Source organism: Brachyhypopomus gauderio, chromosome 4, assembly GCF_052324685.1.
Source record: "Brachyhypopomus gauderio isolate BG-103 chromosome 4, BGAUD_0.2, whole genome shotgun sequence".
NCBI lineage: Eukaryota > Metazoa > Chordata > Actinopteri > Gymnotiformes > Hypopomidae > Brachyhypopomus > Brachyhypopomus gauderio.
The window spans coordinates 34,325,001-34,336,039 of NC_135214.1; the positions used below are offsets into that span (position 1 = coordinate 34,325,001).

The following is an 11,039-nucleotide window of genomic DNA, read 5'->3' on the forward strand; positions in this document are numbered from 1 at the left end:
CTGAAGGTCGTACGCAGCCTTGCCCAGTATCTCTGAGCCCTACTGCTCCTCTGGCCCTGCCTGCTCTGTAGATCCTCAGGAAATCCAGTCCAGAGATCCGTCTCGCACCGCGCGCTGCCGTGACCAGCAGAGAGATGCCCAGCGACCTCACCCCTCCCGTAATGTCCACTTTCCAAGCTGAACCGTCTCGGGTGAGTCCCCCATCAGCCACCACCATCCCAGCTGCGCCAGGTGACACTTCCAGAGATGCTGGCTGTGTCTTTCACACCACAGTATGAGTGTTTGCAGTTTTCAGAGGTGTTTATGGAGTCAGCACGCTTTTAATGTCACTTTACTTTGAGTTTTCAGGTTGTGCCCAGTTACATAGTACAGAAGCATGACTATATAAATAAACTGACATCATGGTCTTTGCTCCCCTTTCAAGAATGGTATGATCTTGAGTGAATATTGTGACCCCCCCAGCTAGAGTGGTATGTTCTGATATTCTGATGCCCCCTGCAGTTCTGTGATGCCATAACAGGCTTCAAACCCAGCTATAGGTAAAACCCATTCAAGTAATCTGGCCTGACTGGCTAGGAAGGGATGTCACTACTCATCACTGCCATGAACTGACACAGAAAGAGTCTGCTAATCACCTTCACCTGTGCAGTACATACTCGTTTAGGGTTATGGTTTACTGAATTTACTTGATTGCTGGATTTTGTAGGTGTTTACTGAACAATGAAAGCACACTTTTTGAACCTTGACATAAACAGTTAAACACAACATAGATTGTGAATGACCCCAGCGTGTGGTGTAGTCATTAACCCGCAGGTGTGTGGTCTGTCCTAGAGTGTTGCAGACATTTCCAGGTGTGTCAGTGAGCGTGGCCTCTTTCATTACTGGAAGTCAGTCTGTCAATTACTTTACACTGTACAAATGCAAACACCAAATCCTGGATCGATGACTGTCCGCGACGCTCCTGGGGAGCTTGGAAAGTGCCCGCCCCACTGCCAGCTCTGCCCTCATTGGCTGATGCATGTGCTGGCAGATGCATGCTTTAAGATGATGATTGGTATAAATGCAGAGAGCTTGTGGTTTTAACACGCAGGCGCACTGTGTGTCAGGTGAAAATATGCGAGGTGCCATGCGAGCAGATGGACCCGCCCCAGTCCTACGAGCCCCTGCCCAACAGCCCCAGCAGTAACGAACGCCTCCGCACCCAGTCCCCTGCCACCGCCAGACTCCCGCCGCCTGTGATCGCCCTAAAGACCCCTTCCACACCTCGACCCCCCAGGGGCCGGACGGACAGCCCGCCCCTCAGGGACCGCCGGCCCTCAGACCAGAGTCCCGAGGACCCTTCCCAGAAGTCCTTCCTGGGCAAGGTGAAAGCCTTCGAGGAGATGGACCACCTTGCTCGGGCACAGAGGATGCTGGAACTGCAGGAGGCCCAGAATGCCAGGGTAACGATGATGTGTGTGCATGTGCACACAGTCGTACAGCACACCTCTTCTGATCAAGCACTTTTCAAGCTCGTTGACTAGTATTATAATGTTATTAATTGGCATATGAAATATGCATTAAAAACTTTCTGCTGTCCTTCTAGCTGGAGATTGCCCAGAAGCACCCAGACATCTATGCTGTCCCTATAAAATCCCAGAAACTGGACCACAGCAGACCACAGCCTATTGGGTAAGAGTCTGTCTTTCCCCCAGGCGTTAGAAATGTTTCCATGACCCAGAAAAGACATCTGTTCGGGGCTCCTGCCACGTCTGTCCAGTTCTGTGGCGGGTTCAGTAACAGCAATGGTGCTAGCGTTGTGTGCTAGCATTGTGTGCTAGCGTTGTGTGCTAGCGTTGTGTGCTAATGCTGTGTGCTAATGTTGTGCAGCGTAGACTAAGAACCCTCCATGTGTCTGCGTGCAGGTCCAGCACACGGCCCGAGCTACATACGCCTCCCTCCAGGCCACCGTACCTGGAGAACTACCAGCCCTTCCCAGGCAAAGATGACACCGGCGAGGAAGACTACCGGCGCCGTCTGGAGGACCAGCGTGAATACTATTCTGACACATACAAATATCAGGACACGGAGCTGTAGGGCTGCAGCCTCAGCCCAGAATTCCTCCCCCCACTCTGCCGGAGTCCCCGGCCACACCGGACAGCCTACACAAAGCCATTTCCTCTCAATTCTCTGTCCACATGGAGAATTTGTTTATGTAATTTTTCCTTAAAACATATATAATCTAAATATATATAATATATATTTATGCCAGTTGACTTTTCCTTCATGTGGAAGGAGTGTAGACACACTGTTTCTTGCCTATGCAACTCTTTCAGTTTCTGTCTGGCAACTGAAGCTCCTTTCCAGGACTGTCTTACGTCTGCCGTGTGTGTGCAGGCCAGTTTGTTGTTACCTGGTCCTGCATTGTGAGCCAGATGACACAAAACGTCCCCAGACCGGCAGTGGCCGCTCAGGAGAGTACACTCCTATACTTTGGCCTTTCTCATTCTGTTAAGATCGATACGAGTGTGTGATTACATTATACAATACACTGGATTTTGTTACAATGTTTTGAAGTGCCTTTTACTTTCTGACTACTCTGAAGGCTTGGGGACAGTCCCACACTCTGGACAGTCACTTTCTGGGGACAGTCCCGCTCTCTGGACAGTAACATTCTGGGGACAGTCCTGTTCTCTGGACAGTAACTTTCTGCTGCTTTCAAGCTTCAAGGAGGAACAGGGAAAAGACAACACCAAAACCCTTAATACAGCAGTACTGTTCACCTGCCAGACCCATCTTCACCATCAGCAGCAGCGTACGCCAGGACTGAACAAGGTCCGTTCAGAGCATCTCACAACCTGACTGAAGTGTGTGTGTGTGTGTGTGTGTGTGTGTGTGTGTGTGTGTGTGTGTGTGTGTGTGTGTGTGTGTGTGTGTGTGTGTGTGTGTGTGTGTGTGTGTGTGTGTGTGTGATATATATATATATATATATAGAGAGAGAGAGGAAGAAAAGAGGTGGTTGCTTTGTGTTGTAATTGCTTTCACTATTACATTCCCCACAGTATTTCTAATATTCTTCATTGTATGTTGCTCTTTATAACTCATAAGTAATGTTTGGATTAATTCCAGCTTGTGTTGATACTACACAATGAGTGGGAGTGCTAACTGGATGTCAGCATTCAATTCCACTATTGTTCACTTTCACTGTACAACACCAAATAAACTACATTTCAATATAGCAGCTGTAACTTGGGCTCTTTCAGAAACATTTAGAGGCTAAGTGACCAGAGCACACAGATGCGTATCTCACGTGTTGTTACGTCTGCACATTTGATTTACAAAGTAAAGGTGTCCAAATATCAGTTTTAATTCATCTCTTTGACACCAGGCCTCTTTAGCAATTAGTGGCCATTTAGTTACGTACACCTACTCATTAATGAAAAACGTTCTCTACTCCAAACACCCAATCACGTGGCTAAAATGCAGTACACGTGGAAACGTGAACCTCGTCTGAATGCTACACAGAGGTGGGTAGAGTATTCAACAATTTTACTCAAGTAAAAGTACAGTTACTTGAGCCAAATTTTACTCAAGTAAAAGTAAAAGTATGCATCCCAAAAATGTACTTGAATAAAAGTAAAAAAGTACTTTGATTAAAAGCTACTCAAGTAGTGAGTAAATGCATGAGTACTGTCTCGTGTCAGTAAATTACATCATGGGAAATTGAATTACGGGAAACAATGACTTTTAATGATAAAAATAAATATAAAAATATTTATTATAAATGAATATTATATATATAAATTATTTATTATAAATAATATGTATTTTTGTTTGTTCCTAATTATTAGGCCTGTGTAACTTTAATGTGTTCCACAAAGGCACTAACTGATGAGACTGTCAGCCAATACGTGTAGCTACAACTTGACACCAACTGAATCAATTTGTAGCAGACTTAATCATCGTATATTGCTAGTGTGTACAATCAGTGTGAGAACTGGTTTTTAGTATTGCACTGCGTTACATTTAATAATTACATCATACAAACGTTATGCCTCAGAGATATAGCATTACACAAAATTATACATACAGCAAACTTGTCGCATCGTGTTTCCTCATATTTGATGTTGAGTTCTTGTAGGCTGAAATGTCCACATGTTTGCAGACACGATTGGCAGCGCCAAGGTTGCAAACTCTCACGCATTTGGCTGTCTTCACACGCTTACACGCCACACATCCGATTTCTCACGCCGAAAAAAATCTAGTTTATTTACATCTGATCCACATCTGTGATTCAATGAGTTACTAGTTCGCCAACCACTGGCGATCGATCGATCGCGATATAATACTTAATTTGTGTCCATTTTACACCCCCCCACCCGTCAACAATTTACGTTCACCACCCAAACCCCCACCCCGGTTTAAATCTCACTAAAAGTGATCTTGAAAACTTGGCAACCCTGCAGCGCATTATATAGCTGTCCTTTTACACGTTTGTAATGTAAACATTGGCTGTATGAGGTCAGAGATGTTCGGTAGGTTTTTCTGTCACTTTCTTGCTACGGTGGAGAAAGTATGTGATCACGTGACTGACTGGCTTCATTTGATTACTCGGGTGACGAGACGTTGGTCAGTCTTCTCACTGAAAAGACGAATTTTACAAAACGAAAGTAACGGTAGCGCGCCGCGCAAATCCGATTGTAACGGAGTAAAAGTCGCGTTTTTCTCACCACATATTTACTCAAGTAAAAGTATAAGTCTTTCATATTAAAACTACTCCTACAAGTACATTTTTGTCCAAAAAGCTACTTGAGTAAATGTAACGGAGTAAATGTAACGCGTTCCTACCCACCTCTGATGCTGCAGCAGCGCCATTAAACCCAGCCGCTAGTGATGGCTACAGCTTTTTGAAAAGGATACTCGCAAAAGGATAACTGGCCACGTGAGAAAAACAAAACAAAAACAAGCGTGGTCTCGAGCTGGTTACGTGACGTGTGTGTGATCGCGTGCTGTACACGTGCAGTAGTTGATCGTCTGGAAGCGCGTTATCCAGCTGACACAGCGTGTGTGTTCCTAAAGTGTACACACACCAAAGGGGATGTTCTGTGTGCATTTAACGCAACGTATTTCAAACTGCATTTATTTATTCTTTAAACAAAAAAGTACACACAGAAGTAGAAAGTGACATGAGCTATGTGTCATTTAGTCCATGCTAGACTCCGTCTTGTTGTTTCTGGCGATGTGTTGTGAAAGGTGGAAGATGATTTTATCGTGGAGCATCGCGACCGTGCTCGGCCCAGTAACGCGACTCTTCTCTAGCGCCGTGTTGAAGCCATTATCTCGAAACATACCACTCTTCAGAAAATCCTCCGAAAACGTCCGCCGACTTCCGTGAAAGCTTGTCTGAAATAACACACGCAGGGTGTCACTCTTGCATTGAGAATTTAGACCCACAAAGACATTTTGCTGTATGGGGAGAAGACGTTACCGGCATTTCGTGAACCGTAGGCTTCTGGCTTCCGTATGTCTGGTTCGTTGTTTGATAGAGTGGGTGAACGTTCCTCCTGTAGAAGATAAGACAGCTATTATTCACAGTGTCACATGGTCATACAATTAAACTGCACATTACAATGCTCTACAGAGCCCCTATCATGGAAAGATGAAGTTCCTTTGCTGGAAATATTATTAATGTTTCAAAACACTACAATAGACTGTTCTTTCAAAATACACTACAGTCCTGATGTGGAATCTAAACCGCATAAATCCATTTTGAAATCTGTTCCTCTGACGTTAACACACTCATTTACATATAACTACCTGCAGCAGGTTAGCCCCGCCCACTTACCGGAGTGTGATTGGTTGTACCTGTGTTAAAATTGTAAAGCGACCTTGGGTTTATAGAAAGGCGCTATATAAGTTGAACATTCATTCATTCATTCACTTACATTGCAGTTCTTGGTTCGGGTTTGAGTGCATTTTTGAATGGAGCGCAGTAATGGCAGCCAATCAGAACTGTTTGGAACCGTTGGGTCTGTTACTGCACCTTTAAGACAAATACAAGAACAATTGGATCTGTTCTGATTGGCTGTTCTTTACTGCGCTTCATTCAAAAAAATACTTAGAGCTGAAATATGATTTACTATTGCTGGAGTACCAGCTCACCAATGACGTTTTCGGGTTACATTCGAAAAAATGTTTTTAAAAAATGAGCTAGGATTACGCTTGAGGTGCAATAAAAGTAGAAATTATCCACATCCAGGCCCTTGAACCGGTATTTATGTGGAATTATAAAGAATTAAAAAATTAAATTATGTATTAGCAATGTTTCTGTATACTGCCTATAGATCAGGCTGCATTTTTGTATATCTATTTTGTATATCTATATTAAACTAATGTTTTCATAATTACTCTGGCATAGTTTATCGGTGTTGTTGCTGCAGCCCGCGGATTGATACCAGTACCAGTAACACTCTCACCAGTTAAAGATGACCTAAGAATAACGGCATCGTTGTTACGTATGACCACTTCTTCCTCGACTTGCATATTTAATTTCATATCTGAAGAAGTCTGTAGATATTACAGCCGTAACACTGATTTTCAATTAAGAAAGTACATTTTTGGACCAAGTGTATGTTTTGATTAGTTATACTGTTGTATACTGTTGAAGTTATATAATAATTATAATTATAATACGTATTCTTAATATCTTTACTGAAGTAATAATCGACTACTTGAGTAATTATTGTTTTATTATTATTTTCATTAAAACAACAAATACTTTGTAATACAAGATACAGAAGTAGCCTATTGGTTTTGACTACCCACGTCTAATATGGACTTTATGTACGGGGGTTAGACGTGAACGGTGTGTATTTGAAAATTCGCAATTTCTTTAATTGAATGAAGCAGGATACATCCAGTTTTCCATATTGTAGCTGGCTAGCAAACACAGACGAATGTGTAACTCACCCGTAGCCTTTGAAGCAGTCCGGATGGTTGAACCGTTTGGGAAGATCTTTGCTCACCCTGTAAACGTCGCTTGTTCTCATGCACGTTTCTGTATCAGACAACTGCGGGACGCATTTGACCGCGTCCTCTGAAGACACTTTGTCCATGTCAAGCTCGGCTCTACCTCTCAACTGTGGACCAGTTTGGACGCGTCCTAGACTGTGTTTCATTACTGGTTGCTATCAACAGTGTAACCACGTGACGTCGCACTCTTAAAGAAGAGGTTTATGCCAAAGAATAATATATGGAGTTGAGAACGTTTCTCTTTCAAGGATCAATACTGATCAATAATGTCGTTAAATGCTAAACGAACTGTGTGTCATCGTTTCAAAATCACCATTTATTTACCCAAACTGGTCTTATAGGCTAATGTAAATATGTAGTAGACATATCTTCCATTTCTATGATTAAACGTCCTCAAGAAAATGATGTAGGCTACTCCTAATTTATCATATTTTGTGTGCCGTGCGAGCTTTTAAAATATACCTTCATCAAATTAAAAAAACACAACCATACCGTACAAAACATTTATTATCACGCATGTGTTACACAAGTTACACACACTTTATCACTTTGTTTTAATTCCTCAGTCATTACCAGTTCTAACCATTGTGTTTACCCAGCTAAGTTTTAACACTAAAAGAAACGACACGCTCAGACAAAAACCCAGAACGTGATAATCGCTGCGGCATGAAAATAAACATTTAAAACACCACATGCATCTTAGGTCTGTTCGTGAACGACACTGCCCTCCGTCAGAATACCGCAGTGACCTGGCCTAGATAGTCCAGTTACACCAAACGCTTGGACGCAAGTCGGCGCTCTCCACGAGCTCCGAACCGCGCGTGCTGCTGCGGTGTCTCGGTGCCGGTTGCCTACTGCCCGCCACAGTGCATTATTACTCACGGTACGAGTTTGAGGCAGGCCTAGCGCGTACCAAAAGTAATAATGAATCGTGAAACGAGCCAGGTCCACTCTCCAGAGACGACACTGTACGTCCCGTGTTAAAGGTACACGGAGAGATCTGTGCAGGACACATAAAAGTGCATTTTCAGTAACAAAGTGATGCACGAGGAGCCTTGCATGACGTCACCACGCGTCCCGTCTGCGCGCGCCATCAGTCTGTGGTGACAGGAGAACATGGGGAAAAAGACACTAACAGCAAAAACAACTACAAGGATAATGCTTGCTGTACGAGTTTTTCAGGGAAATGTGCAAGCAATGCAACTCAAAATGTAGTTTATTCTGTGTGATCTTTTTTTCAACATAAAAGTAAAAAAATAAAATGAAAGAAAATTGCTGCCATGTGTAGACGTACAAATAAAAACATTCCGTGCATTCAAACACGTAGGAGGTAAAATTGTTTGTATTAAATAAAGCCAAGTGATGGCGCTATTTTACCAAAGTTAGCATTTTCTCATTAAGACAAGCACCACTAGGAGCGTGAATTACCAATTCTTTTTTAGGACGATGTAAAACTTTTCTAGACCTAAAGTTTTTTTTACTCTTTGATGCCTTCATTAGTAATGAACAGTTATGTCCTCTGGTAGTAATTAAAGGTCATCATCGAAATAGTTTGAGTGACGTAAGAGGCGCTGGTCAGAATGACGGTTCGTATTTGCGCACACAGATCTGACAAGAAAATGCAGTAACAGTTACAAAATAAACTGTGTGAGTGTGCTACTTTAGACCTGTCAGCGTTTCCCGAGATACAATAAGAATTAGCGTATTTTCAACTCACAAAATATGGAAAAGAAATGTCAGTGATATACTCTACCTGTTATTGTAATCTCCAAACACAATGCGGTTGATAACAGAACCCAGTTAATCTGAAGAATCTGATTGCGTTCCCATTCCCATATTTTGCGGTGCGCGTGGACGGTGCTTTATGTCCCTGGACGAAGTAAAGAGGAATGAAATGCCTTAGTCCTATAAGAGGTTCTTTTTATTCCCTCTTCCTGTGGAAGTAGGGAATCGGACGGTCATTCCCAAACCGGAATTCCTGTGTGTGTTTGTGACTGATAAAACGGCAGCAAAGAACAGGCTCCATCCTGCTCGACGTGTTCACGAGTCTTTATCCACAGAGCTGCTGCTAAACTTCTGTTCACGTTTATCATTGACGGAGAAAATCAAGTTATTTGACCGTTTTTATAATGATTTTGCAGAGATTCTTACTGGAATCGTTGCGCTACCTATCACATGTGGGATCTCTAGAAGTACCCTAGGCTTTGCAGGATAAGTTTAATCCTCTGGTGACTGTGGTGTAAGAATCATTCTTCAGAACTTGCCATTTCTTAGAAATACCTCTAAATGGATTTATTATATAATTTCCAGTACACCCCATAAAAGCACTAGACGTAATACCTGTATATAACTGTTGGGCCAATAATTTATGGTCAAATATTAAAAAATATTTTAATAAGAAATCAACTTTTAATGTATGCTTCTAATGTACTTTTTATATGTAATCCGCTTTTGTGGAAGTACGTAATTTCATCATCACCTTGTAGGCAAATATGTAAAAAGCTCAAATAGATGCACATTTCATGAAGCTGTCTGAGACAACGACGATCCTCATGATCTCATGATCCTCATTCTCATCTCCTGTACTATATTCACCACGATATACCTACCAGTCTACAACGAAGGTGGAAGAAAGGTGGCGTTCTGCAATGACAGGGCAAGAAAGTTAAACTGATGTCTCGAGGGCTACGGCAGGGCCGGGGAGAGCAGGGCAGCATTTCCTGTGTAAGAGGAAGCAGGAAGTTGCTGGTGGATGGAGATACAGGAGTCTGCAAAGTCAGAACAATAAAAATCTCACCGGCTCAGGAAACGGATCTGCGTCAGTCCTGACTGACAGATTTTAGAAAAGGCCAAAAGGTGCCAAGCCCTCAGGGTCCGGAGAATCACTCTGTCTACCTAAAATCACCAAGTACAACTCCCAGTATTTCTTTTATCTTTTTTAAATCCGAGAAACGCTTTAGTACAAAATGCAGTATGTGGCATGGCGTTATCACAGAGAAGCAAAATTAGCTATGACGCCTAACAATATTTTGGAAGTGTGTGAAACAGTGAGCCCGTCTGGGAGAGAGAGGGGTGAGGGAGGACCAGGATGTTCCCAGAATGCCTGGTAGGACCAGGAAGAGAACTCCCCCACTCAGACAGAACATGCACTGAGATAACTGCTGAAAACGAATTCACTTGTTTACCAGAGATTACTTAAATAAATGCAGGCAATGTTTGACAATCTCAGACCCCTCCCTGCAAGAAGCCATTACGCTGGATCTGCCATGGGGTTTTGTGCTGCTTGAGTGAAGAAAGATTATCAAGTATGCAACCCGTTTGCCTTTCTTAAGGTTAACTATCTGCCCAATTATTTTGATTTTCCTGTTGAATTAAGCAGAAGATTTTATCTTCTGACAGATTCCTCCCATTCCTCTTTCCTCTTCTGGGGCGAGCTATGAGGAACCTGGCCAAGCCACCAAGGATGTCGGTGTATGATCTCCTGTGGTTTCCTGGGGCCTCCAGTCCAGTGTCAGCACGTAGAGGAGCAGCAAACCCTCCCGTGGCTGGAGGAGGCTTTTCAGCGTCCCTGAGCCGTTCCTGGAGCAAACATCACTACTGTTCCGTAGATGGGAGAACATTTCAAAAAGAACGTGCAATTTGTGGTCACATTTCACATTCCATGTCTTTTTTTCCAAATGCACAAGTTGATGTTTAAGCAGTGACCAGAATATTGAGACTCCCGCTCGGAGGTCCGCTTCCAGCAGACCTTCATTTATCATTTATTCTATTTCTTTGTCATTTTACACAATTAACAATGCAAAGATGGAATACCTCAGTGTACATCAATATTCACCGATGACTGAACTCTCTCTCTCTGTGTACACACCAACTACTTATTGGTTTGTTGTACTAATATTAGAGAAATGAAGCAAATTAGCTAAGTGGTTCAGATTTGTTGTAGATCGATATAGAACTGTAACTCAATGAATAATCCTGATAAAGGAGAATGACCCACTATTAGGTAGGAAATGAACTCTGAAAAATGT

The 11,039-nt window shown here is 42.8% G+C and overlaps 2 protein-coding genes across 10 annotated transcripts in view; one reads left to right on the top strand and one right to left on the bottom strand.

The window, feature by feature from the left end:
• The window catches only part of tjp2b (tight junction protein 2b (zona occludens 2)), a 70,548-nt gene extending 59,526 nt beyond the window's left edge, over window positions 1-11,022 (top strand). For 7 of the 8 annotated variants that reach the window (XM_077004215.1, XM_077004210.1, XM_077004209.1 and 4 more), the window contains 4 exons: window positions 72-191; window positions 1,107-1,442; window positions 1,586-1,671; window positions 1,905-3,217. In XM_077004215.1, coding sequence (XP_076860330.1) covers window positions 72-191; window positions 1,107-1,442; window positions 1,586-1,671; window positions 1,905-2,076 — 714 coding nt within the window. In that variant the 3' untranslated portion in view covers window positions 2,077-3,217. Of the gene's footprint in view, window positions 1-71; window positions 192-1,106; window positions 1,443-1,585; window positions 1,672-1,904; window positions 3,218-10,410 lie in introns of those variants that run through there. The other variant, XR_013130590.1, reaches the window with a different exon arrangement.
• On the bottom strand, window positions 4,388-8,909 carry pierce1 (piercer of microtubule wall 1). 2 transcript variants are annotated; one of them, XM_077004224.1, is made up of 4 exons: window positions 8,765-8,909; window positions 6,949-8,011; window positions 5,468-5,543; window positions 4,388-5,382 (listed from the first exon to the last, which is right to left on the bottom strand). In XM_077004224.1, the coding sequence occupies exons 2-4, from the start codon at window positions 7,155-7,157 to the stop codon at window positions 5,182-5,184; spliced, it is 486 nt and encodes a 161-aa protein (XP_076860339.1). In that variant the 5' UTR covers window positions 7,158-8,011; window positions 8,765-8,909; the 3' UTR covers window positions 4,388-5,181. The 2 variants fall into 2 exon arrangements, with proteins under 2 accessions (XP_076860339.1, XP_076860340.1); XM_077004225.1 differs by having other exon boundaries at window positions 6,949-8,109; window positions 8,765-8,900.
• Window positions 11,023-11,039: the final 17 nt, after the last annotated feature.

What these genes read in the sequence shown, in the direction of transcription:
- pierce1 (XM_077004224.1), bottom strand. Translation starts at nt 7,157, where the DNA reads ATGAAACACAGTCTAGGACGCGTCCAAACTGGTCCACAGTTGAGAGGT. An exon ending in GACTGCTTCAAAGGCTACGG is followed by an intron (nt 5,544 to 6,948) that starts GTGAGTTACACA and finishes TATCTTCTACAG; the next exon opens with GAGGAACGTTCACCCACTCT. An exon ending in CTACGGTTCACGAAATGCCG is followed by an intron (nt 5,383 to 5,467) that starts GTAACGTCTTCT and finishes GTGTTATTTCAG; the next exon opens with ACAAGCTTTCACGGAAGTCG.